Source organism: Pinus tabuliformis, chromosome 6 (genome assembly GCF_031772625.1).
Source record: "Pinus tabuliformis cultivar Carrire ecotype Pingquan chromosome 6, CPIR1, whole genome shotgun sequence".
NCBI lineage: Eukaryota > Viridiplantae > Streptophyta > Pinopsida > Pinales > Pinaceae > Pinus > Pinus tabuliformis.
In genome coordinates this window covers 1,910,377,537-1,910,404,979 of record NC_142292.1, presented here as the reverse complement: position 1 = coordinate 1,910,404,979, position 27,443 = coordinate 1,910,377,537, and the positions used below count along the sequence as shown (strand labels likewise).

Here is a 27,443-nt window from a genome sequence, read left to right as displayed (position 1 = left end):
CACAACTTCCAGCAGGTGAATTTAGGGATCCACATCCAGGCTGTCTTGAGGAGGCTTTTTTTAGAGAGATCGAACGGAGTTAAAGAGGCCCAGTTGTGAAGCAGGGAGTGAATATTACCAGGGATCTCGACTTTGTCAGCCCCTGATCTCAGGACCCCCCTCCAGACATCACGGGCAAAGGGGTAGAGCAATAACAGATGATTAGCGGACTCTTCCTCGGACACACGCAGTGGACATCTGGAAGGTCCTTCCATTCCACGTTTTCTCAGGTTATCTCTAGTGAGAATGCTGTTATGAGCTAATGTCCAGCAGAAGAAGTCGATTTTGGGCAGCGAAGGGAAGGCCCAGATAAATCTCCATTGAGCTGGATCAGGGGGAACATTAGGAATCGTTGTCCTGCTTTTGTAACCTTCAGCAACTGTGAATTTGCCAGAGAGGGAGCCCCACCCTCTTTTGTCTTTGGCTGATGCTTTGATTGGAGATTTCCCTTGAAGCTTATCTAACAGAATCGAGGCTTCAACCTGCAGCTGTTGGGGAACCTCTCCCAGATTCCAACTAGCCCACCGTCTTCCAGCATCCTCCGTCCAGGTTGAGATGTCCCACAGGGTATTCAGATTGTTTGACTGTAGCCATATTTTAATGTTTGTCAGACCTTCAACATGGTTCAGTGAATGATCACCTAGGATTGGGTCATCCCAAATTCTGATATTTTTCCCATTACCTGGAATCCAGTATAGATTTTGACTGAAGTGCTCCATAGCTGATAGGCAGAGTTTGAAAATCGGAGAGCCTTTACTAGTTTTTGGAGGCTGGTCCAAGCATCTCAGCCTCTGTCCATTGAAATATTTTTTCCACAGCACTTTCTTACTCCAGCTAGCCTTCCCAGCAACAATACTCCATAGAATTTTGGAGCCCAGGGAGAGATTCTGGGCACCCAGATCTCTTAAATGCAGGCCTCCTTCCAGAGTTTGCTTTTTAATAGTGTCCCATCTAACTAAATGTAGTCTTTTTTCATTGTTTTTCCCCCCTTCCCAGAGGAATCTTCTCAGCAGGTTGTTCAATTTACTGAGGAAGGTTTTGGGAGCAAGCAGAATGGAATGTTGATAAAGAGGCATACTTGTGAGGACTGATTTCATCAGGATAACCTTCCCCGCATTATTCAGCCAGGTGGCTCCCCAAGCATGAATTCTGAGTTTTATTTTGTCAAGCATTGGCATCCAGTGGGCCACTTTAGGAATGGTTTTGAAGATTGGAATCCCCAGGTATTTAAAAAACTCCCAGGTCTGAATTCCTTTCATCTCTAGAAGCCTGGCAATATCAGCGAGTTCCTTGACCGAGCAGTTCCAGCTGTAGACAGTTCTTTTTAGATAGTTTATCTTGCTGCCCGAGACCTCCTTGTAGATGTCCAGCTCCTTCTTAAAGGATCTTGCAGGATTTATGCTCACTCCTCCAAGCAGAAGAGTATCATCGGCGAATTGGGCATGGTTAATATCTTTAACATTGGGAACCATTCTGAGTCCAGGCAGAGATTGGATTTGTTGACAACGGTCCAGTTGAAAGCTGAGCACCGAGGCTTGAATAGCGTAGAGGAGCGGGGAGAGCGGGCAACCTTGTCTTAAGCCCCTTGAGGCATTAAAGAACTTTGTTGATCGGCCATTAACCAGCGGCGCAATCCAAGGGGAGGCAATGCAGGCTTTCACCCAATTAATGAAGATTGTAGAGAAGCCCAGTTTCTTCATAACAGCATAGAGGAAATCATGTCTCACCCTGTCAAAGGCGTTAGCCAGATCGAGCTTTATCACCATTCCTTTCTCTTTTCGTTGGCAACTTGAATGAACTGCTTCTTGCACCAGCACAATATTGTCCAGAATCTTTCTCTCTTTGATGAAGCCACCTTGATTTTCCGGAATGATTTCCGGCAGCAATTCTTGAGACGATTGGCTATTATTTTGGTGATCAGCTTATAGCTTGTATTACACAATGAAATGGGCCGGAATCTACCAAAATCAGCAGCTCCTTTCTCCTTCGGATTCAGGGCAAGGAAGGCCGAGTTGGTGCTGCCTCCAATCTTGGTACATGATTGCGACTTCCTGACCATTCTTAAAAGATCTTTATTAATTATACGCCAGCATGTCTAAAAAAATCTGGCATTGAACCCGTCTGGCCCAGGAGCTTTATCCAGCTCCATGCAGTCCAAAGCCTTCTTGAGCTCATCCATGCTGATCGGAGCGGTAAGCATAGAGTTAACAGAGTCTTGAACACAATGAGGGATTAGATCGAAGGGATGGGCTTGGGGGTCTAAAGGAGGGTTATCTGGAGCCGTATAAAGCTCTTTGAAAAAGGTGAAGGCAGCTCTTTTGATGCCTTCAGGATCTTTGACCATGGCATCTTGGGACCGAATTTCTGAAATAGATTTGAATTGCTTGTGAGCTTCGGCTTGCTTATGGAAAAAACTGGTATTTTTGTCGCCAACTTGTAACCATAGGTTTTTGGATTTTTGTCTCCAATATTCCTCTTCATCCCTGCTGGCTCTATGGAGAATTTTTTGCAGCTCAATTTCTCTTTGCATCAGACTGTGAGAAACAACAGAGTTCTCCATTGCAGATTGGTGGGCAGCAAGGTTTTCTAAGGATTCTTTTCTCTTGGCAGCGGGTGTTTTCAGAGTTTTGGCCCACTCCTTGAGTCTTCTTTTAAGGCCCCTCAATTTTTCTTCCCATACATAGAATGGGGATCCCAAGATCTGCCGATTCCAAGCTTCTGAAACCACTTCATGAAACCCATCTTGCTGGATCCACATAGGACTAAATCTAAAGGGTATTGGCCCAAGGTTTTCATCTAGAGAGAGCTCGAGGCTAATAGGTTTATGATCAGAGGTGCAGTTTGGGAGGATTTTAGAAGAGGCTGAAAGACCACAAGTAAGAAAAGAGGATTGGACAAGGAATCTGTCCAGACGAGCAGCTATATGGTTAGGCCCTAGCCTTTTGTTAGTCCAGGTATATTTCCCTGCAGTGGGCTTGATATCCTCAAGATCCCAGTCTAGCATAATGTCTTCCACCCATTCTCTAGCTGGGTCCCTTACTGGGGAGCCCCCCTTTTTCTCATCAATGGCTAAAGTGACGTTCAGATCACCTGCAATAATGATATTTTCTAGATTGTGCAATAATAGAAAGGACTGAATCAAGTTCCAGCAAAGTTTTTTCTCCGTTGGAAGGACCGGAGCATAAATATTGAACATACTTACTTGTTGACCAGAGTCTTTGTGAAGGAGCTGAGTGAAGATCCAATGAGAGCAGTTTTCTTCTTGAATCAACTCATATTTGGAGCTGTCCCAGAAGGAGGCAAGCCCGCCAGAGGTGCCCTTAGCACTGGCAGCACTTCCAGGGCCTTTGCGCCAGAATGTCTTGCTAGTTTGGAGGAGCAGATTATCCTCCATCTTTGTCTCCTGGATGAGAAGGATTTCAGGCGAATGGATCCTGACAATATCTTTCAGGGCTTCTTCTTTCAGTTTGCTGCCTAACCCTCTGCAGTTCCAGGAGACGTACTTCATTATTTACTGATTTGGGAGGTGGTGGCTCCTTTTGGAGCTCTGCTCTGCTTTCGTCCGGATCTGGTGTTCATCATTCCTTTGAGGGTTTTCTGGGATCCTTGCAGGACGTCCAGATAAGTTTTCTCCTCTCTTTGTTTCTTCTTAGATTTCCGGCCCCTAGCCGACTTGATAGGGGTGATTTGAGAGCCATCTGATTCGGTGTCTCTTTCTTCTGACTCTTCACCCGAGTCAGAAGCTAGGCTAATATGCTCCTCAGTACCTTCGTTTCCCCTTTGATCAGCAGCAGTTGGAGGATCGGTTGGACTTTCTTCGTTTTCTTTCAGCTTATTCGGTTGGTCTTCCGTTTCTTCGTGACTCTCTGTTACAATCACCTTTTCAACTGATGGGGGGCCTTCTTTTGTGATTGGTTTGGTCTGAGAGATGGGCTAGTGTTTCCCCATTGTTCCAGTTTTTGTCTGAGCAGCAGGCTTTGAGACTACTTTGCCTTTTTTTATCTCTTTCCATCCTTCTTCTTCCACCTTGTCCTTTGATGGGGCTTTAGGGCAGTTTCGTTGGAAGTGACCATGCTCATGACAAATTCTACACTTAAAGGGCAGTTGCTCGTAGTCCAGTTTCTGGTAGTGATTCCAATCTCCAACTGATAGTTTAACGGCTTCCGGCAGACCAACTTCCAAGTCGACTTCCACGCAGATTCTTGCGCAAGTGTATTGGCCTCTATTGTCAGCTTTGTCTATGAATCGACCCAGCCCGTTTCCAATTTTTTGAAGGGATTGATAACTCCAGCAGTGGATTGGCAGATTGGGGAGCCGGACCCAAACAGGAAGCTCTTTTGGAACATCGACTGAAGGGTCGAAGTCAGGAGTCCATTTGTTCAGGAAGAGGCCTTGGTTTCCCATGAAATACGGTCTGTTTCTGAACACCAGGTCACGATCATCCTTGGTAGTGAATTCGAAAATGAAGAATCCTCTACCGACAGGATAACTAATCACACTGTTTGAAAGTAAGGGCCTCCAATTTCGTTGGACCCATTCATCTGTCGATTTTGCTGTAGGCCATCTACCCATAAATTGCCCGACCAGCCCTCTGTCAGCCAAGGCAAGAGCTATTTTGATCGGCTGTTCTTCAGGCAGAGCAATCTCAGGTATTTCTTCGAGTTTTTTAATAAATGTTGGAACCTCATGAGGAGGTCGTTTTCTCCCTTTCTGAGACAGCAGGTTCCGGAATGCATCTGATGATGAGTTTGGCGGGGGGGGAGAAGTCTCTCCGCCCCCAGGAGCTCCCATGGCAGCGTCAGCTCAGAACGCAGTTTGACCTAATCGCAGAGAGGAGCGCGCGCATTTCCTGCAACCCTAAAAATCGAGTTAGACGAGAAAATTTTCGTTACTTGATGAGGAATTTCACATTGTGCCATGCAAGGATTTCCATGAAGCTCTAGTGGGAGTTGTCATGGTTGAGAGAAAGCTTGGGGCGGGAAAATCCTCATCACCTACCACTTATTTTTTCGTCATGTAGAGAAGGTGTGCTAGTAGCTTCTTCTAAGCGTGGAAGCATGGGAACTATTGATGGAGGGAAGGAAAAAATGCCCTTTCCATCTTTAAATGGAAAAAATTGTTTTGCATGGAGGCATGAAACCAGTGGGGCCATGCCTCACCCTAAGGTAGTAGATGTCACAAAGGTGAGGTAAGGCTATGTGTGGGCACATGTATGCCACATGTAACATGCATGGTGTTAGGTCCCTATAATACTAGTGATTCCCCCATTACCATTATCATTGTAGCCCTTACTGTTGTTATTGTGCCCCTATTGTCCCCATATTGTTATTAGTGTGCCCCATAGAAGCCCACTATTGTTATTGTTGTGCCCTTATATTATTATTGTTATGTCGGCTTGATTATATTGTGACCCCTTAGACTCCTATATATAGAAAGGAGGTTTATTCATTTGTATCATCCAAGAATTGTTCATTTGTGTATTGTAAAGGAGGTTGCCCCCTTGAAGAGGCTACGTTTTAAGTCGTTGATAAATCTCTTTCTTCTATTTTGTGAGTTGGTTGCATAACATTTGGTATCAGAGCTTTGGATTATAGGGTTTTGCTGCTCTAAACAGGTCATCGTGGAATATTCTCTATAACGTTTTTACTGCAACATTTCAGAAGTTTAAAAAAAAAACTCATTTGAGCTGAAATCTCAATTATCCTCAAGTTCTAATTTCAGATCTTTTCTTGGGAGATTGGGCATAACTCCTTGGAGAATCAAATTTCGATTACACTGGTGGCGTTGGAAAGAGGACTCAGAGGGCTACTGCAGTTCGCAATTTCAGACCTTGGAGATCCGAAATTTTGGATATACATCAAATTCAATATCGAGCTCCTACAACGTGAAAAAAGGTGTGTAGTTTTTTTAAAACTTTACAAGTTTGGTTTGAAAAATTAGTTTGAAGGAATTCACAGTGCATAGTGAAGCATAATTATCATTAATTGATGCCCTGAAGAAAGAAAATGGAAACACCTAGTAAACATCCTGAAAGCTCTAGCATGACTCATGAAGAAGAGGAAGAAATGCAACATGATATATCAAAATTACGAGACCAAGTGCGACAAAATTCACTCTCACAAAAAGTAACAGAAGCTAAAATGGATGGTTTAAAGAAAGGAGTGGAAGCTAAGATGGATGGCATGGAAGATAAGATGGATGGTCTAAAGAAAGGCATGGAATCTAAGATGGATGGTTTAAAGAAAGGCATGGACCTAAGATGAATGACATGGAAGCTAAGATGCAAGGCAAAATGGAAGATTTGAAGACAGATTTGACAAGGTTGTTACAAGAAATGTTTACTAATGGGGAAGGAGTAGTAAAGGAAACTCATGATGAGAAAAAAATAAATGTTAATCATGATTTCATAGACTCTAACATTGGAATGAAGACCCACCATGTTCAAAAGATCAATATGAGGAAGTTTGATGGCAAGGATCCCATAACATGGATACTTCAGATGGAGCAATATTTTGATCTCCATAATGTGCAAAACACACAAAAGGTACGCATAGAAACTTTATTTTTGGAACCAAATTAGTTTGTATGGCATCGATGGCTTTGCTCTCGTAAACGAATTGTCACTTGGGCAATTTTTAAGGAAGAAATGATAGCACATTATGAGGATACAAAAAGCAACGCCTTTTTTAGCAATTGATAAATCTCAAACAAAATGTTTCAATGATGGAGCACATTGAAGACTTCCAAAAATTGATTATAAGGATAAAAGATATTCCAGAGGAGCATAGGATTGATGTGTTCATAGGGACTTTAAAGGATAACATCCAACATGAGATTCGCCTTTGGGAACTTGATTCACTAGAGAAGGCATTCAGGTTCGCAAGAAAAATGGAAAGCAAAATTATGGCAACAAGGAAGCCTACCACTCACAACTATAAATATGGAAGTGTTGTTGCCCCTAGCCTTCCACAACCTACAAGGTTGACACCACGACAATTGGAAGAAAAAAGAGCAAAATGGATTTGTTACAGTTGTGATAGAAAATACACTAAAGGTCATAAGTGTGCTGAGAAGATATTATTTTGCATAGATTGTGAAGAGGAGGAAGAAAAGGAACAAGAAACATCAAAAGAAGAGGATATACACCAGGAACAAATCCTAGAGAAATAAGAAATGAATCTGACCATATCTTGTAATACATTGGTTGGAATTACCACTCCTCAAACTATCAAGATAGAAGGACATATCAAGAAGAAAAAGGTAATAGTGTTGTTTGATTCGTGTAGTACCCATAATTTTATTCATTGTAAGATAGCCAAGGAATTGAATTTCTTCCTATATTTAGCACCAGAGTGTTAAGTGATGGTTGCAAGTGGAGGAACCATAAATTTCTCTGGAAAGTGCCATAATATCAAGATATCCATGGGAGAATATGCATTGCATATCCCAATGCTTTCCATTCCAATGGGTAGTGTTGATGTTGTACTAGGAGTCCAATGGCTACAATCCTTGGGTAAAATAGCTTTTAATTTTCAAGAACTTTTCATGAAATTTTGTTTGGAAGGAAAGGAAGTTGAATTAAGGGGTATCGCAGGGAAACCGGGAAAGAGAATCAGCTCTAACGGAATGAAAATCTTCTAAAGAAAGAACAACGAGGCATAATTGCACAATTATGTTTGCTAGAGGTTCCCACATCGAAATCATCTATTTCACCATATATCCAAACAATCTTGGACAATCATTCCAAGGTATTTGAGACTCCCAAAGGCCTCCCACCTATTCGTCATCATGATCATGCTATTCATTTGATCCCAGGAAGTGTTCCTCCAAACATCAAGCCTTATAGATATCCCTATGCCCAAAAGAGTGAAATTGAACGTATGGTTGCAGAAATGCTAGAGGTTGATATAATTCAACCTAGTCAAAGTTCTTTCTTTGCTCCAGTAGTATTGGTGCACAAGAAGGATGGATCATGGCGCATGTGTATGGATTATAGGGAGCTCAACAAGCTCACTATTAAAGATAAATTTCCCATTCCTATCATTGATGAATTATTAGATGAATTCCATGGATCAATTTACTTCACCAAGTTGGATATTCATTCAGGATATCATCAAATCAAAATGAGGACTAAAGACATTCTCAAAACAGGATTTAGAACTCATGAAGGTCATTATGAATTTTTGGTCATGCCTTTTGGCCTTACCAATGCACCTTCTACATTTCAAGATTTGATGAATTCCATTTTCAAACCCTTCCTTAGAAAATTTGTGTTAGTATTTATTGATGATATACTAATCTACAACAAGTCTTGGAAGGATCATGTTCAACATGTTGATAGGGTGCTCAAATTATTGGAGGAGAAATAGTTATATGCAAAAAGCTCCAAATGTTTCTTTGGAGTACTAGAGGCGGAATATCTTGGTCATATTGTATCTCATGAAGGTGTTAAGGTAGACCCTAGCAAAATTAAAGCCATTAAAGAATGGAAAATCCCCACATCCGTAAAGCATTTGCGAGGATTTCTTGGGTTGACCAGGTATTATCGCAAGTTTGTTAAGAATTATGGGAGAATAGCAGCACCTCTAACAATATTATTGAAGAAATATGCATTTTCACGGACTCCAAAAGCAACAAAGGCCTTTGAACATCTTAAAGAGGCAATGTGCCAAGCATCGTCTTAGCTACACCGGACATCACAAAAACCTTTATTATGGAATGTGATGCCTCATGAAATGGAATTGGTGTTGTTTTAATGCAAGAAGAAAGACCCATTGCTTTTGAAAGTCGTCCAATCAAAGGAAAGTATTTACACAAAGCTATTTATGAGAAGGAAATGTTGGCAATACTACATGCACTTAAGAAATGGCGACCCTACCTAATGGGAAGACACTTCAAGGTAAAAACGGATCATGATAGTCTTAAATACTTTTTAGAACAAAGATTATCTTCAAAAGAGCAACGAAAATAGGTCACAAAGATGTTGGGTTATGACTCTAAAATCATCTACAAAAAAGGGAAGCAAAATGTTGTGGCAGATGCTCTCTCAATAAGGGATGGGCACTCATTCAAAAGATACAACAAGATCCCAGTACATCTGATACATTTAGCTGGAAAAATGATTCATTATTGTACAAAGATCGCTTATACCTATGTAATAATTTCCAAGTCAAACAAAATATTCTTATGGAATTGCACACTTCTCCCTTAGGAGGGCATTCGGTATTTTTAAAAACTTACCACAAGGTTAAGAAGGAATTTTTTTGGGATGGCCTTAAATCGGATATTCAAAAGTTTGTGGCAGAATGTTTGGTTTTCCAACAAAATAAAGTTGAAACAATTAAGACCCCAGATCTATTACAACCTTTATCCATTCCAAGCCAATGTTGGGAGGAGGTTTCAATGGATTTTATCACTGGTTTACCCAAGTCTGAAGGAAAGAGTGTCATCATGGTGGTAGTTGACAGCCTTACCAACTATGCACACTTTTGTGTATTATATCATCCATTTAAAGCAAGTAAAGTTTCTACGGCATTTATGAAAACAATTCAAAAGCTACATGGAAACCCAAAGATTATTGTAAGCGACAGAGATCCCATTTTCACTTGAAATTTTTGGACAAAATTATTTTCTTGTCTCGATACTCAGTTAGCTCATAGCTCATCTTATCATCCTCAATCTGATGGGAAAACTAAGATAGTAAACAAATGTTTGGAAGGATGTCTTCGTTGCTTTGTCTTTGATAAACAGACACAATGGGTCAAATGGTTGCCTTCGGTTGAATGGTGGTATAACTTCCTTCCATACTACAGCAAAAATGACCCCATTTATGGCACTTTATGGATATCATCCACCATCCATCACATCATATTTAGGATAAAATTCTAAGGTTCAAGTAGTGGAAGATCACATCGAGCATCAACGACAAGTTCTCCAACTCTTATAGGATAACCTCACTTTAGCATAGAATAGAATGAAACAACAGATAGATCAATATCGCAGCGAAATAAGTTTTGATGTAGGTGACTGGGTATTCCTACAACTACAACTATATAAACAAATGTCCCTCAAGCAAGCTAAGAAGGATAATCAATTATCACCAAAGTATTATGGTCCATACAAAGTGTTGCAAAAGATTAGTACTATGGCATACAAATTGGAGCTTCTTGTAGCTTCTCGGGTGCACCCAGTTTTCCATGTTTCATGTGTAAAGAAGGTTATAGGTGAAAAGCTTCTAGTTCAAACAATATTGCTAGAACTTGACGAGAAAGGAAAGATCATATTGGAACCTGAAACAGTCACAGAAACAAGAACTCGATAGCTATGAAATCGATCAATTTCGGAGTATCTCATCAAGTGGAAGAACTTACCCGCCGAAGATTCCACATGGGAGGATAAGAATTTTATACAAAAGCATCCAGAACTACTCAAGCGTTGAGGACAACACTTTTTTGAAGGATAGGGCCATGTTAGGTCCCTATAATACTAGTGATTTCCCCATTACCATTGTCATTGTAACCCATATTGTTATTATTGTGCCCCTATTGTCCCCATATTATTATTAGTGTGCCCCATAGAAGCCCAATATTGTTATTTTTGTGCCCTTATATTATTATTGTTATGTCGGATTTGATTATATTGTGACCCCTTAGAATCGTATATATAGATAGGAGGAGCCATTTTTATCAACCAAGAATTGTTGATTTGTGTAATGTAAAGGAGGTTTCCCCCTCGAAGAGGCTGTGTTTTAAGTCATTGATCTATCTCTTTCTTCTATTTTGTGAGCTGGTTGCATAACACATGGCATGTACAAGTGATGTGGCAAGGATGTTGAAGTGGCACTTTGACATCATGACACGTGGTAAGCAGGAATGGCCTTTTAAAGGGCCAAGTGGTTGATTTTCAGGTGACATGTGGGATATTGAGGGATTTCTATGTGTCAGGGTGACGTCACCTAACATCATCAAGTTGATGGAAATAGGTGATGTGGAGGATTAGGCTAACGTGGCACCTAGGTGACATGTGGTAGCAATTTTTGGTGTCACTGAGCTTACAATTGTCATGTGGTACTAATGTGGGATTATACATGTTGGGAGCCATGTCACCGTGGAGATTAGGCTCGTGGAGGTGTTTGAAGTGCACCTTATAAATGAGACACAAGTTGACAGAAGCCACATAGGAGACAGAAGCTCTGGGACAAATATTGTCCCCTTTACTTCACAAAAATAATTATGTTTCGTTGCAAACATTTGGAGTAGAAAACCCTTAGGGGTATAGCTTGGTGACACTATGGCTCTATGATATAGTAAGGACCATGTAGGACCTCGTGTGAGGTGACAGTTCCACATGGGTACCACATGGTGGACTCTTGCTAATGTGGTAGGGGTTACTAGGCCCAAAATTCAAACGGTAATAACTTTTAATCCATAGGTCAAAATTGAGGAAAATTTGATATTGTCTGAAATCTCTCAATGAGCTTAATGTGTTGGTGTTGTCCAAAGTGATTTTTGTACACTTTAGGTGAGAAGGAATTTTGTAACCCCACCTTTATAATGAGACCATGGAGGTTGGGTTAATTAAAAGTAACACCTCCCATTTAGCCAGGATTAATCTAAGGAGGTGGGAGGGAGCAATACAAAGTGATATTAGCAAAGGTTCTACAGTGGACCTTTGGAGATAAAATTTGGAAATACGTTATATAATGTAGTAACTTAAAGTGATTGGTTGTTGTGTGCAATGTGTGTTGTTTGTAACATTTGAGCACGGATTGCATGTTGCATGCAAGTGTTGATTATGATATGCTAATTATTTTCTAACTGGCATACTGACTTGAAATTTGGTGTTACAACTAGCCTCACATCCATATACTTATTGAAGGTTTTCCAAGGCAATGGGTTCCATTATGTGTGTATAACAACACCTAAGAAGACACTAGGGAATAGTAATGATAAAAAATGGATGAACAACATAATGGAATAATATGACACTTATGAATTCTAGCACGACGTGGACTAAGAGTCATTTGAGAAAAGGAGATAGGAAGGATCCCCTAACTAGATGGACACCCTGAGAAGTATAAGAGCTAAGCTAAGAACTTATAAGGCTTACAATGAAAGGATCCTTATGGCTCAGGACCAAAAGTAAAGTAAACATGATTAAACTATAGATCCTATCATATTTGTAAAGGCAAAGGCAACATGATCTAAGTTCTAGCTACTTAGGAAAGGAAAAAGGCAAGCAAATTCCATAAAGACATGGAAGGCATGAATTGAGGGTTTATAGTGTTGAAGGCGACAAATCTAAAAAAATATATAAGCAGACAAGTGAAGACACAATTAGAGGTGGAACTCCACTAAGTAATCCAGAGAGGAGAATGGGTAGTTATGAGCAACCGTCAGTGTTGCAACTGAAAGAAATTATCAATAGAAAGGGAAAGGAAAAGACTTCAAACTAGAAGAATTTAAGGGAAAGACTCCTACATTTAATCTAGAGGTGAATAAGATTGAGGAATCATAGGCATGGTAGCTAGGATTGAAGAAGTATTTTAAGGTACATGATTACTTTGAGAATATGAAGGCAAGAGTAGCCATTTTCAGCCTGAAAGGCAAGGTTGATATTTGGTGGGAAGATTTAAGGAATGTAAAAGATATCTGAGAAAGAGAATTCTCTTGGAGGATATTTGAGCAATATTTGTGGTAAACGTACCTATCTGAAAGGTACTATGACAACAAGGATAAAAAGTTGTATGAGCACAAATTAGGGAAATTGACAGCTAATGAATATACAACCACATTTTTGGAGCTGATGAGATATGTGCCTTATATCAAGGAGGAGAAGATAAAGATTCAAAGATATCCCAGTGGAATTCCATACGCATTTAATGATAGAACATAATTTGATGAGCCTAAAACATTCGAAGATGCCATTAGGGAAATGAAGTATCGTTATGAACAATCCAAGCACAAGTCTGTGTTTAGGGTTGATTAGACAACAAGGGAGGAAACTAGTTTTAAAGGGAAAGGACAAAGGTCAGCAAGGCATTGGCCAGGACAAAGAAATGTGAAGTTTTCCACATCTTCCAAGGATGGGTATCAACATAAACACACTATTGTTTATAGGGATCGATTCATTAAGCCTGCAAGAGTTGAAGCCAAGAGGTTTAGAGGAGGACTTATGTAGCATTGGACTTGTAGAGAAAACTACTAGCATAGAGATTTCCCTCAATAATAGCATATTGGTCCAAGAGTGTACAATGTGAAAGAAGCAATGACCAAGAAGGATGTGGCTCGGAGTGTGCCATAGATTTATGCCATGTTGGACAGCAGGCAAGCTAATCACTAAGCATCTGTGATCGAGATGGATGATATGATCAATAACCATTCGGTTTCTATTCCAATAGACCTATTATCTAAGTTCAGTTACGTTCTCCCCAATATTTTAGAGAGATGTGCATTTCAGAATAAATCCCATGAAAGATCATGGCTAGTACAACTAACAATGGGGATTAAGAGGTGAGTCAAAAACATAGTGAGGTCATGCCTAGTAGTAATAAATGGCATGTGCTCGAACACATACTTGAATTTATTACCATTGGGTTCATATGATGTGTCAATCAACATGGATTGGCTGGTAGGACATAAGACCAAAATCGATTTCTTCAGTAAATCAGTCGAACGCCTTAGTGACAAATAGAAAAAGGTGATGCTGCAAGGAAAATGAAGCTTGTGATAGTTCGACAAATATCAGTGCTACAATTAAAGTTGTACAACTGGAAAGGATGTGAATTGTATGTTTTCCAAGTTAGCAGTGACTTACAATGTAAAAGTAACAGTCTAGAGAATCATCCGATCTTAAGGAAATTAGAGCATGTGTATCTTGAAGAAATCCCAGGAATACCACAAAGAAGGGAAATCAATTTCTCAATAGAATTGTTGCCAAGAATAGTGCCGATGTTAAGAGCCCCATATCACATGAGTACACTAGAGTTGGTGGAATTGAAATTGCAATTAAAAGAAATTATAGATAGGGGGTACATCAAACCGAGTTTATCACCCGGGGGAGCACCTGTATTATTTGTAAAGAAAAAGGATGATGCTTTGGTACTGTGTATTGACTATAGGCAGCTCAACGTAGCTACAACCAAGAACAAGTATCCTCTACCGAGGATTGATGACCTATTTGATCAGCTCAAAGGATCTACAATGTTCTCAAAGATCAACCTGAGGTCTAGGTACCATCAGCTATGAATCAAAGATGAAGATATTCACAAGATTTCATTTAGAACCAAGTATAGGCACTATGAATTTTTTGTTGTTCCATTTGGCCTCACAAACACCCCAACAACATTTATGTGTTTAATGAATAATGTTCTCTATCCATATTTGGACAATTTGTACTCGTCTTTGTCGTTGACATCTTGGCTTACCCAAAAATGAAGGAAGAGCATGAAAAGCACTTAGCAATAGTGTTGCAATTGTTGAGAGATCACAAGCTCTATGCCAAACTCAACAAATGTGAATTCTTATAATAACAATTTAGTATTTGGGACATATTATTTCCAAGGAAGGAGTGGCAGTAAACCCAGAGAAGATTAAAACCATTATGAAGTGGTCTAGTCCTCAGAATGTGGCAGAAGTCATATCCTTCATGGGATTAGTCGATTATTGTTGAAGTTTTATTTTGAATTTCTCAAATATTAGGCATCCAATCACAACATTGCAATATAAAGGAATTAAATTCTAAAGGCCAACAAAATGTGCAGCTAAATTTAAACAATTAAAACATCTGCTCAAGCATACACCAATACCGAGGATAACTTATATGTAAAAAGATTTCATAGTTTGTATAGATGCTTTCAAGGAAGCACTTAGTCAAGTCCTCATGCAAGAAATATAGGTGGTTTGTTATGAGTCAAGGAAGTTGAAATAACATGAGAAAAACTATGTCACTTGAATGACTTGGAATTAGTAGCAATAATGCATGCATTGAAAATGTGGAGGCATTACCTCCTTGGAAGGGAAAAAAAACCTGATGTGAAATCATGGAGGGTTCAGGTATCTATTTCATCAGCCCAATTTGAAAGATAACTAAGGTGGATAGCCTTGATTAGTGAGTTTTATTTTGAAATCAAGTACAATAAAGGTAAGGAGAAAAAAGTAGCATATGCACTTAACATAAGGTTGTAAGTGGTTCATGTGGCATCCATTAGTACCTGCGAGATTGACATTAAAGAAAATATTAAAGAAGAAATACATCAGGATGAACACTACCATCAAGAATAGGACAGGGAATTTAGAAAGAATTACTCTATCAGAGAAGATGGATTGTTGAAGTTCAAGGGCAGGTGGTATATATCTTGTATGGGCAACTTGAAGAATCTCATCTTGGATTAATTTCATAAAATACAATATTTTGGTCATCCTAGTTATTAGAATCTGATAAAAACCATGAAAAAGTTATATTATTGGCTAGGTATGAAAAAGGATGTGGCCGAATATATCGCTAAATGCTTGGAGTGCTAGCAAGTGAAGGTGGAATGTAGACATCTAGTGGGATTATTGCAACCAATCCCCATTCTTGAGTGGAAGTGGGAAGTCATTTCGATGGACTTCAACAATGGGCTACCAAGGATATCTATGTAGCATGATGCCATAATGGTGGTGGTAGATAAGCTAAGTAAGGTGGCTCGCTTCATAGTTATTAAATCCACTTACAAGGTAATTGATATTGCTCAATTTTTTTTGAAGGATATATTTATATTACATGATATACCCAAGAAGATATTCTTGGATCGAGATGCCAAATTTACCTCAAAATTTTGGAAAGTGTTGTTTGTTGGTTTTGGGACAAAGTTAGCTTTCAACACAACATACCATCCTCAAATAGATGGATAGAATAAAAGATCTAAGAGAGTATTGGAGGACATGCTCAAGACGTATGTCATGCATTAGCCTAGAACATGGGAAGAGCTTCTTCCTTTAGTGGAGTTTTCCTATAAAACTGGTTACCAAGAATCACTAAATTGAGTCCTTTTGAGATTCAATATGGCATGAAATATAACACACCCATCAATTGGAATGATCCAGTGAACATGGTATTTATTGGGCCTGATATGTTGAAGGAAATGAAACAGGAAATAGCTAATATTCGGTAGAATTAAAAAATAGCTCCAGACAAAACAAAGACTTATGCATATCAGTAAAGAGTGCACAAAGAGTTATGTTGTAGCCACTACAACAACCCAAAAATTTGATCCACTTCAAAATTTTGGAGCCCCCCTCCTTACTGAACTTTTCACCTTTATCTACATCATGTCGAGGTTTCACACCCTCAATACCTAGTCAAGTTTTCTTCCAACACTTGGGGAAAAATTCAATTTATAAGTTTCCAGCTTAAGTTTCTCCCAAAGTTTCAAGTCACATATGGATACCCTATCCTTAGCTTAAAAGATGTGACCTGCGACCCTTTCAATCACATCTCATTTTTCCTAGGTTTATAAGTCGCTCAATTGCCGAGTCACACAAATATGGATATCTTAAGTTTAGAGACCCCACGACCTTGCGACATGTACTTCTCACTAAGGCTCAAGTAACGAGGTCACCTAGTCATGTGATTCTTCACTTCCATTCTTACAATTTGGCATTACCTATGACCTAGTGACCTCATCTAGACATCTACTCACTTGGTCAAAAAGTCGTTAGGTCACACCATATGAAGGCTCCTCACTCGCAACCCTCCTTCACTTACGACCCAGAGACCTCCACTCCCACACATGTGACCCTTTTCAATATAAACACCTCACCCTCATTTGTCATTTATCAACTGATTGGAGCACTCGAAGCGGACGATTTTGACGACCTGATAGGCACATGACCCCTTCTCTCCAAGTAAGTGACTTTTCACCTCCCCTGTAATGATTATATATGCCATGCCTCTTCCTCCTTCGGAATTTCCCATGCACCTTCCTTTTCTACCTAAGTTTACTTACCTCACCGCGCCATTTCAAAGCCACTCTCATCCCAAACCCTCCAACCCTTCCTTCATTCACTTGATGCCTTATTTTCATGTCCCGCTTCTCATCTAAGGAGCATTACCTCACTCTTTGATCTCCCATTCATATTTGTGCCCTTATTAGCTTACATCAAGTCCTAGAATCCTCTTTTCCCACCGCAGTCATGACTTCGTCCCCTAGCTACCAAGAGGAGCTACGTCATGTCATTGATAAACATGATCACCCTTATCTTGTAGCCTAATGACCCAATCACCCTCACGACCATGTAACCTTTTGAACTTATCACTCTCCCAAGATCCTTAAGTCACGAGATCGCATAGTCACAACATAGGTTTATTCGAAATCTTGTGACCCTACGACTCAACGACTTCCCCCACTTACGAACTAACAACCTCCCATATGTCGCGACCTAACGACTTCCAACATCTTCAAGGTTTTAGGTTGTGAAGTTTCTATTTTAATTTCCTTTATGTTTATAACCCCTTAACTTGTGCGACCCTACAACCTGCTCTTAAACCAGATTTTGAATCAAGTGTTTTCCCTGCCCCTCATACTTTTGAAACCTGGTTTATAGTTATTGCTTTGGTCAGTATTATTTATGTCATTGTTTTCATCTTGGGATTGTCTGTTTGAAATGCCATGTGACATTGATCTGGATTGTATATCAATGTCATTTTTCTCTAGGGAGATGGCACCGCTAAAAGTCAAAGCTTCCCGTAAGAGCGAAGAGAGCAATATCCAAGAAATCGTAGAGGGTTTGCCTCCATCGCAAATCTACAACAATACAACGTGTAATATCAACAAGAAAACCAAACTATCACAGTGTGACATCTATTCAAAGTTGTTGAAAGGAAACATTCCCTAGGACCAGGAAGACTTCATAATATATATTAATATCAAGGGGCCTTGGCTCCATAAAGTAGTTTTATACCCACCAGTGTTCCCATGTGCAGATACCATTAAATGGATACTAAAAGACATAGATGCAGACCTCTAGGTTATAAGAAAACACACAAGTGAAGCTTTCACTTCTTTCACTGCTATTGATATTGTTTCCTACTATAAGCGATCGGAGCAAGAAGAGTCCTTCAGCACTAGGTGGTTGTTAGACTTCAAGCTATCAACCAAAGACATTCTAAATTCAAGGTGGCAAGAACCCTTCAAGTTTAGAGTCAAGGTAGACCGGGTGTATAGAACACAGGGCCTTAGAAAATTTTATCAGCTCATGCCAGGAATGATGAACAAATAGTATGGTAGGTCAGACACTGACAATTTTTTGGTAACATGGGTCCCTATCATGTACACGATAGCCACAAGAGGAACTATTTTCAACTCAACAAGCATCCTGGCATTAGACTTGAAGTCAATCATACAAGCAGCAAAGAACCCTGAGAAGGGCAAGCCATCAGAGTTCTAGATGGCATCATATCTCCTGAATGTAGTGTGCTTGATGTGTCAGTTTGAGCGAGGGATCCAAAACTGCACCCTTGAGATGTCATAACCTATGCACATTCGTTATAAAATATTTTGGGATCTAGGATACACGAGTATACATGAAACTACTTCTGAGTCATTCATTACCCCATTTGTCAGATGCTTTTTGTAGAAGATGTTCCTTGTATGTCTAAGAGGGGTAAGGAAATGATCACCAAGGTAGCAGATTGGTTCCCTATTAGTGAAGCTACAGTCATCATGGTTTTTGTCTCCTATAAGCCCCATCATGCTCTCCCCACATTGGTGACGGGCAGACTACTTTTATAAGAAGTATGTTATCAATTAACTACAGGGTTCTCTAGAAAATTGGTCATGGGCAAGAAAAATCCATAGCCTGTATTCCTTTTGAATATTGGAGCATACACCCTCTAGAATTTCAAAGAAGTTGAAGAAAAACTTAAAGAAATGAAAGGATTCTTCTTCGTGGATCTAAGCCACCGCGTGTATGACCCAAAGGGAATTATAGTGGCACATTGTAAGAAGGCAAGTTTCAATTGGTCCTATGTCCATACCAAGAATAATCATGAAGATAGGGTTAGAAACTGGTATAATCCCATTAGAGAAATAGGACCAAGTGAAGGACAAGAAAAAAATGATGAACAAATGTAAAATTCCCAAGAAAGCATAATCTTGCAAGCTAGAGCAACCCTGCTTAGTAAAAGGAAAGAGAAGCAAGGGAAAAACAAAATAAAAATAAAAATAAAAAAATAAAAAAAACAAAAACAAACAAACAAACAAACAAATTAATTAATTAAAAATAAAAATAAAAAAGACTAGTCACCATGAAGAACAAACAGATGAGCAGGGAGAGGGAGAAGAATAAGAAGAAGAAGAGAAAGAAACCTTGGAAGAAAAGAATGTAGTAATAGCTATAAAAAAGTAGGAAATTAATGAGAAAGAGGGAAGAAGAGCTTAAACAGGCATAACGAGTAGAAGATCAGCAGGGTGAAGGGCTTCAGTAGCAACAACAACAATAGAAGGAAGAATAACTAAAAAAAGATAGGAGGAGGAAAGAAAGAAGAAGAAGAAGAAGAGAAAAGAGCACAATAAGTTGAACAAAAAAGGAAACAAGAGGAAGAAGAAGCGAGGAAGTGGTTAGAGGAAGAGGAACAAAAGAGAAAGCAGGAAGAAAAAGATGCAGAACAGAGGAGGAGGGAAGAAGAGTAGAAGATAAAAGAAGAAGAGGATAAGAGAAGGAAAGAAGAGGAAGAAACCAAGAGGCAACAAGAAGAGTTGGCTAAGAAAGTTGAACTAGACCACGTTAAAAAACAACAAGGAAACACATCAAGTGATCAGCTGAGACAGGGTTTCAGGATGCAAACTAAATTATCCCCTTTAGATGTTCCTCTCGCTACTACCATTGCTGGAGGGCACCTTCCACTCAAGGAATTAGGCATCCCAGACAAATAAGAAGAAGAGGTATTAGATATTACCAAATTGAATTTCAATCAAATCTACTGTAAGATCATGAAGGAAAGGAGGAAGTGCTATGCTAGGAACCTAGCCAATCCCATTTCAATGATCACAGAGAAATAAATTGTCCTAGATACTACAATAAACCTTGAGATGATTGCTTCAACTGGAATGACTTTTGTAATGACAACAGAGGTAAACATGGGCAGACTGAACAGATAGGTTTTCGAACTACAAACCAAGCTCCACGTTGCTAAGCAAAGAGTCACTAAAGATGAATATGAGAATAGGGTTTTGTGTCTAGCCCATTCAAGCACAAAAGAGATGCAATCTTCTATTAAGGAAGAGGTAGCAACATTGGATAATCCATGACCATACTATATGAAGAAATGTTGAAGTTGCATCAGACTATAGCACCATTCCCAATCATACATGCTAAATCTGAAGAGAAGAAAACTTTGCTCAAACAAGCCACCACAACTATCAACAACATATGTGACTTGACTACCAAATATATGAATGTTCCAGCAACTTTCCCTATAAAGTATTGGATAACTGCTCATAACATGAAGGTCCAAATCTACATCAAAGCCCAATCCTGAGAGAAACTGACAAAGGATGTAGATAGAGTATTGGCTTCATATAAGCATTTCCTGAGTAGACTAAAATCTGTGATTGAAGTACACAAAGTACCTTTTATCGGATTATTCAGTGAAGTAAGGCAGTCAGAAGAGGTCCTCCAAGAAGTTCAAGCATTTCTGAATCCTCTCAAACATGCCTCTAATATGGAAAATTCGTAGGTGACGAAATAAAAAATTACTCAGTATGTGATAAAACTAGTGAGGATATATACCAAGCTGGTGACCTTATCAAACCAAATCTGGGTAAAAGCTTTGGCATTCATATCTTGTATGGGAATTACATGTAGACCTTCCATAGTTTTCTATTGTTAAATTGGTAGAATAGAGTATCCTCATTCATGTGACATGTGCAAACTAGTATACGGACTAGAATAGAGTAGGTTCTCATAGGCATGTGAAAGGTCATGAGGTAGCTCAATATTCACGGGGTAGATGAAAGGTCACCCCTTTTCTATAAATATGTCCTCATGACACATTGTAAGGGAATTTTGGCTTTGGACTTACTCTTTTGTGCATATTGTTTGAGAAATAAGAGCTATTTTGGTGAATGCAAGAAGTAGTTTTCTATTTGCACTTATGGATTTTATGGATGTCTCATGTGATGATGTTATGGATATTCTCAGCTTAATGTTTTAAATTCCTAAAACTTTGGCATACAATCTCCTCGTGGTCATCGTACATTGTGGAATTTCTTCTTGGGATGAATGGATGGTATATGATGTGCTTACCTTATACTTGTGTTGGAAAATTGTTTCAATGACATTAGCATTATATCATTGTATGATTTCATGCTCTTTTACACTTTCACATGTTTATCAATTATGAATGTATTAATTATTGATAAACTTATCTTTACATGTGTGTGGATCTGATTTGAAGCTTTGCTAACACTGCTTTTCTTGAGATTCTGGATTTGAAGTTATGTTGTTGTTATTCATCGTATCCACTATATTGGATTTTGTAGGTTACTTACTTGCATTTGTTGAAGTTTTATTTGTTCTCTTACGTTGACACTTGTAATTGTCCAGAGAAAAATATTACTTAACGAGATGTCAGTCGGGCCCACATACCAAATGGGACTCCTAAATCAAATAGTGTAGGATTTGATTGTGACCCTTCAACAGGGATATCCCCTAGCTATTGGCAATACATTCTAGCCTGTCAATAGATTTTAGCGCTATAAGGGGGGAATCTTACTAAATGGTTGGAACTAACACCCATCCTCACTCTGAGACCTCCCAGGAGGCTATTAACCAACCTTGCATTGTTGCTCCTTTACCTCCTCATCATCCTTTTCAAGGTCCTACTTTCAATGACCTTCCCCCAGTGGATGCTCCTATCGATTAAGAACCTCCAAACTACAAAGTTACATATGATTAGTTAAGAGCCTTGCGCCCCATTACTCGACAATTTTCTAATGGCCTCAAATGCATCCCTACCACAAACTTCTTCCCTAATTTGTGCGTTACTAAACCCCACCACACTTGTAAAGGTGCCCTAGTAAGTTTAGTTCCAGACTTGATTGCCATGACCTTGGATGATTATGTTGACGTTGTTGAGAGACTTTCAATCTAGGGTTTGGAAGGCCCCCCGGGGTCTGAAAGGGAGGGGCATAGGGAAGATATTTTAGAAGGTGGAAACTAACAACAATGAGAGAACATTGAGGAGATTCCAAGAACAAGGGTTGAAGGAAATGTGAGAAATCAAGTAAACGTGCACAATGCAGAGGAGCTTCGAAATGAGAGGATCTTTAGACTCTAGAGCAACCTAAGGAAATTGAAAAACCAAAGTCACTTCATAAATTTGATAAAAATCAGGGTCCCTAGGAGGAATGAAGACAAACCCCCTCGCATAAGTGAAGGCTCTAGGTTTGGCTCTCAAAGTGATGAGGAAGACAATGTTAGCCAAGTAATTTATCAACTACCGAGAGATAACCATCGATAACCCTTAGCCTAGATGACCCAATCTCCTTTGGATATCCAGGGTCAACTTCTTGACATGCCTCGACACCCCAATAAGCATCTCCCAAAATATGACCTCGAGAAAGGAACCACCACAAAAGATCATATAGACAACTTTTACTTGGCTTTGCAAATGGTTAAAGTACAAAATGACAATGTTGCTTACAGGCTCTTTCCTCACATACTAGAAAATAAAGCAGCCACGTGGTATCACTCCCTGCCCATGGCCTCTATTAGGAATTGGGGCGAGTTTCAAAAGGCCTTCCTCAAAAAATTTTCTCAAGATAAGACATCGTTTCTGCCTATCACCGAGCTAAGTTCATTAAAGATGGGTAAGAATGAGAAATTTAAAGACTTCAATCAACGTTTTACCACTATTTTGAATAAATTCCCCACTAATGTGGCCTTGGATGACTCCATTACAGTTGATTATTATATTAAGGCATTACCATGTGACATTGTTATGTTTGTGAAAAGATAAGCAAAGGCCACTGGTGGAGAATTTTGTGGAGGCTATCAACGTTGAAAAATACTTGTTGTCCATAGGAGCTTATTAACATGATACATATAATGATTCGAAGACTGTTGGTAAGTAAACTCAGGCTTCATCCACCAAGTCTCATGACAAAGGTTTTTTTGATTTTAAGGCTTTAGCTAAATCTTTGAAGCAGTTAACTAATGAAGTTTCTGAGCTAAAGAGAAAAATAAGTGAAAGTACATCAGGTGGAAAATCTTAGAAGCCTTTCTTTAAGAAGAACGATAATCCACCTGCAAAATCAACACAGAGCTCTACCACAAACCTTAATTTCAAAGAGCTTAGAATGGAGAACTATTGTACCTTTCACCAAGCTGCTCATTTAGAGAAGACATGTCCATAATGGATACATAATATGATTGTTCTGGTGACAAAGGTACTTGAGGACCAAACTACTGGGGAAGATGATGAGGTATCAGAGGATGTTGAATATGAAGCCTCTCCCTCAGATGAAAATGAAGGTTCCCCTATTCTAGCATTTGAGGTTATTTAGGGAGGCGAAGTTCAATCTATTCAAGAAGCCTCATTTGGGGAAGTTCCTCCTCCTAAAACACCGAAGATGTATAATTTGAGGAGAAAATGGCCTGTAGCAAAACCTATACTCGAAGAAAAGAAGAAAGCTTTGCTAAGGAGAATTTTACCCCCAAACAACTAGACCCAACCTCCGAATTCAACTCCTAAAACTCCATCTGACCAAACCTCAAAGGGCACTTCAACAGGTAATAAAGGTAACTCTAATACTCTTGATACCCCTATTAGAACCTCACTTCCTACTCCTACCCCTCAATCCTTTAAAGAATAGATTTTATCCCCATATATTGGATACAACATTATAGAGGACATGAAGAAGACACATGCTAACATTTTGCTTTTTGAACTTGCTCAAATGGCTAGTCAATATGATTTAATTATTAAAACCTTTGTTGACATGTCTCCCACTAGTAAGTCTACTTCCTCTTCGAAAGCTAACTCTTATGGTTAGTCTAAAACCCTGGTTAACCTTCATTCCATCGTCAATGTTGCTAATGCCAATTCTAGGGGTTCAACTCCTCCCCTTATTTTAACATTTGAGATCTTCAATTATAATGTGCACAATTGTCTTGTTGAATTTGGTGCATCCACCAATGTCATGCATTTGTCAGTTTGTAAAAAAATTATACGTTGAGCCGAACAATACAGATGCTAAGGTCATCCAGCTCGATAGATCTCAAGTCCTTTCTATTGGAGAGTTGAACAATGTCATTATTAGATTGTCCTCTGGTTACAAGGTGCACTAATGTATTAACATAGTGGTTTATTGATATACACGAGGCCTATGGTCCATTTCTAACTAGGGACTAGTCCAATAAATTGCAGGGATACTTTGCAACTAATTGGTCTCATTTATGGCTCCCCTACAAAGGAAAGAACAACCAGATGATAAGAGTCAATAATGAACCATATATGAAGCATATGGTTACTGACCTAGAAGCACCTAATGATCCCATCAGCTTCGCTTAGGAGGAGTTGGTAATGTGCTTCTTGGATGAAGCCATACTCAAGATGGAGTTGGTGTCGGCTATATCTTGATGGACCCCCCAAAAAATATTTTTTTGATTTCTTGTAGGTTCAAATTTCAGTGCACTAACAACACTACAGAGTATGAAGCATTAGTCCTCATATTGAAGAAAGATATTGACCTCAAGGTCGAATGTTTTAAGGTAATTGGTGATTCATAAATTATTACAAGACATGTATGCAACACACTTCATTGTTTATCACCTCACCTTAAGAACTATCAAAAAGAAGTATGGCAGTTGATTTCTTCCTTCAATGCTTTTGGTATTAAAGTTGTCCCTAGAATTAATAATGTTGTTGCTGATACTTTAGCTAATGTTTCAGCTAGATTCACACCGCTTAGGGATGGATTTTCTATTGAAATTATTTATAAACCCTTCGTCTTAGACAATGTAACTATTTTTTGTTTTTAATTATGATCAAAAAATACTCGACTTCGTCACTAATGCGAAAATATTCAAGGATGCAATAATAGATTAATAAGAGCATGAAACAACAATCTAGGAAGAGGCTAATGCGCACAAATGCAACCCCATGATGAAATGTATTGTTATACTAGAAAGAATTTTTTATTTATAGAACCAATTTCGGGGACCCCTTAATACCAAGGTTCAAATCTCCATGTTATCACATGAGAAAGTCAACCTTGGGATCAAATTTGACCCTGAATTCATCAATATTGGTGCTTGATGCTTGCTTGTCAAAAGGAAATAGTTCATTGGATTGTTTAAAAAGTATCAGGATGTGTTTGCCTGGACATACGATGAACTCAATATATATGACACACAGATCATCCAACATGCCATACCGATAAAAGGCAAGGTCAATTTGTTCCAGCAAAAGTTAAGGAAAGTGCATCTAACATTGAAACCCCTCATTCATAAAGAAGTAAATAATCTGTTGGATGCACGAATTATTTTTAGGGTCAGCCACTCCACTTGGGTCTCCGACCCGGTACTAGTGAGAAATAAGTTTGGTGAAATTTGATTATGCATCAATTTCTGAAACTTGAATTGGGATTTCGACAAAGATAACTATCTTGTCCCCTCTATGGAGCAGATTTTGCAAACATATTATGTTATGCAACCATATCAACAAATAGGAGAAAATATAGATCTCGACTTGAAAATTAGCCTCTTCGAGGAAGAAAACTCCTTTAAATCACATAAATGAATAATTCTTCGATGATACAAATGACAAGACCTCCTTGGTATTTATAGGATTTTAAGAGGTCACAATATAATCAGAGCCTACATTAAAATAATAATGTAAGGGCACAACAATAATAATAGTGGGGTTCTATGGGGCATAACAATAACAATATGGGGGCTACATGGGAACAACAATAACTATAGGAGGGCTACACTAGTATTATAGGGACCTAACATGCCCCTCTCCTTCAAAAGAGTGTTGTCCTCAAAGCTTAAGTAATTATGGATGCTTCTGTATAAAATCCTCATCCTCCCATTTGGAATCTTTAGCAGGTAAGTTCTTCCACTTAATGAGATACTCTGAAATTAATCGATTACATAGTTGTCAAGTTCTTGTTTTTGTGACTGCTTCAGGATCCAATATGATTTTTCCTTCTTTGTCAAGTTCTGGCAATATTGTTTGAGCTAGGAGCTTATCACTGATAACATTCTTTAAGCATGAAACATGGAAAATTAGGTGTACTCTAGAAGATGCAGGCAACTCCAATCTGTATGCCATAGTACCAATCTTTTGCAACACTTTGTAAGGACCATAATACTTGGGTGATAATTTATTATCCTTGTTAGCTTGCTTGAGGGACATTTGTTTCTATGGTTGTAGCCTTAAAAATACCTAGTAGCCCACATCAAAACTTCTTTCATTGCAATGTTGATCCACCTCTTGTTTCATTTGATTCTGCAGTAGAGTGAGGTTATCCTTTAAGAGTTGAAGGACTTGTTATTTATGCTCGATGTGATCTTCCACTGCTTAAACCTTAGAATTTTATCTTGAAGATGATGTGATGGAAGGTGGATGATATCCATAAAATGCCATAAATGGGGTCATTTTTGTTGCAATATGGAAGGAAGTTTTATACCACCATTCAACTAGAGGTAACCACTTCACCCATTGTGTTTGTTTATCACATACAAAGCAACGAAGATATACTTCCAAGTCTTTGTTCACTATCTCAGTTTTTGTGTCAGATTGACGAATATAAGATGAGTTATGAGCTAATTGAGTACCAAGAAAAGAAAATAATTATGTCCAAAAATTTCTAGTGAAAATGGGATATTTGTCACTTGAATTGTTTCCATAAATGCAATAGCAACTTTGTTGGCTTTAGAAGGATGATATAATGCACAGAAGTGTGCATACTTGGTAAGTATATCAACTACCACCATGATGATACTCTTCCCTTCAGAATTCGGTAAACTTGTGATAAAATCCATTGAGACCTCCTCCCAACGCTGACATGGAATGGATAAAGTTTGTAACAGACCTGGGGTATTAATTATCTCAAATTTTTTTTGTTGGAAAATGAAACATTCGGCAACAAAACTCTGAATATCAAATTGAAGGCCATCCCAAAAAAAATCCTTCTTAACCCTGTCGTGAGTTTTTAAAAATCTCGTGTGCCCTCCTAAGGGGGAGGTGTGCAATTCTAAAAGAATATTTTGTTTGAGTTGGGAATTATTATAGAGATATAAGTGATATTTGTACCATAATGAATCATTTTTCTAGATAAATGTATCAAATGTACTGGGATCTTGTTGCAACTTTTGAATGTGTGTCCAAACCTCTTCAACATTATTCCATTC

The 27,443-nt window shown here is 38.9% G+C and overlaps 1 protein-coding gene across 1 annotated transcript; it reads right to left on the bottom strand.

Moving 5' to 3' along the window:
- Positions 1-3,972: 3,972 nt before the first annotated feature.
- On the bottom strand, positions 3,973-4,830 carry LOC149266820 (uncharacterized). The gene has a single exon (XM_089409214.1). The coding sequence runs from the start codon at positions 4,828-4,830 to the stop codon at positions 3,973-3,975; it is 858 nt and encodes a 285-aa protein (XP_089265340.1).
- Between the last annotated feature and the right edge of the window lie 22,613 nt (positions 4,831-27,443).

What these genes read in the sequence shown, in the direction of transcription:
- LOC149266820 (XM_089409214.1), bottom strand. Translation starts at nt 4,830, where the DNA reads ATGGGAGCTCCTGGGGGCGGAGAGACTTCTCCCCCCCCGCCAAACTCA.